The following is a 1,248-nucleotide window of genomic DNA, read 5'->3' as shown; positions in this document are numbered from 1 at the left end:
CAAATAACCGCACACACACACACACACACACACACACACACACACACACACACACACACACAAACACACACACAAAAACTGATACTCCTATAATTATGGGGACTTTCCATAGGCCTAATGGTTTTTATACAGTACAAACTGTATTTTCTGTCCCCTTACCCTAACCCTCACACAATTTTCAAAAAATTAAAAATAAAAATAATTCTGTATGATTTATAATCTTGTTACCTCATGGGGACAAAAAAAATGTCCCCACAAGGTCAAAATTGACTGGAATTACAAAATTATCATTCTGGGGACATTTGATCCCCATAACGTTGGGAATACCAGGTACACACACACACACAAATTACTCTGATTACTCATTTCAGATTGAGAAAATGTATCCTGGTCTGATGATGAAGTTGTTGGTTGAGACAGTGAAGGAGCCTCTCATGACATTTGAACCGAACAACATGACTGTTCAGGCCAGCAGTACAGTGACAGCTTATGCAATTCAGCCCAACAGCACACTATCTCCACTCTTTGTCCTCAATCTGGTGAGTCACACCAGGAGGAGGAATAACCAAAAATGTATTTAAATGAGGTATGGTTTTTTTTTTTAATGGAATGGATTTTCCCTTCAACCAACAGGAGGGCAGTGTCAGTACTCACATATATGTGACTGAGCTCAAACTGGCAGGAAACGTGACCCTTAACAAGTGAGTTTTGGAGCCATAATTGCAGTCTATACATATACAGCTGGATATGTGTTTATGTTCTTAAATTATTAAAGAATTGATACAAACAAACTATAATTCTCTTAAACAGAATTGATATGAGCTTAGCAAAAAGCTATGTGGGACCATTCCAGGTAAGAAGAAACTAGGAAATGTGTTAAAAACTGATCTGAAAGCAATAATTCAGAATCTCATCATAAAATTTAAATCAACAGGTGACATCCCTTGACAATATTTTCACAATAGTCTTGAAGTTTGCTGTCATTCCCAAGGTTAATGGTAAGAGTTTTTATTATTATTATTATTATTTCTTGTTGGCATTTTAAGTGAAAAACTTATTTTTCTTTCATTTTTATTGCTATTTACTCATGGGCCTTTTCTTTTCAGCTCGTTTACAGGAAGGTTATCCACTTCCTGCCATTGGAAAGATGCAGCTTGTAAACAGTCAACTCCAGGTCCTGAAGGTAAGCTTGTATATATATCATTGTGATACTTTTTTATATAGAGACTATGTTGTCATAATAATAAT

General features: G+C 35.7%; 1 protein-coding gene across 1 annotated transcript in view; it reads left to right on the top strand.

The window, feature by feature from the left end:
* Positions 1 to 1,248, top strand: part of LOC107658671 (bactericidal permeability-increasing protein-like) — a 6,917-nt gene that overhangs the window by 5,466 nt on the left and 203 nt on the right. The window contains exons 11-15 of the mRNA XM_016447323.1: positions 372 to 539; positions 634 to 701; positions 811 to 853; positions 935 to 998; positions 1,107 to 1,191. Of these exons, the coding sequence (XP_016302809.1) occupies positions 372 to 539; positions 634 to 701; positions 811 to 853; positions 935 to 998; positions 1,107 to 1,191 (428 nt within the window). The remainder of the gene's footprint in view (positions 1 to 371; positions 540 to 633; positions 702 to 810; positions 854 to 934; positions 999 to 1,106; positions 1,192 to 1,248) is intronic.

This window comes from Sinocyclocheilus anshuiensis, unplaced genomic scaffold (assembly GCF_001515605.1).
Source record: "Sinocyclocheilus anshuiensis isolate Anshui unplaced genomic scaffold, SAMN03320099.WGS_v1.1 scaffold1957, whole genome shotgun sequence".
In the NCBI taxonomy this organism is placed as follows: domain Eukaryota; kingdom Metazoa; phylum Chordata; class Actinopteri; order Cypriniformes; family Cyprinidae; genus Sinocyclocheilus; species Sinocyclocheilus anshuiensis.
Note: the sequence above shows the minus strand (reverse complement) of the source record. Positions and strands in the feature narration are given on the sequence as shown.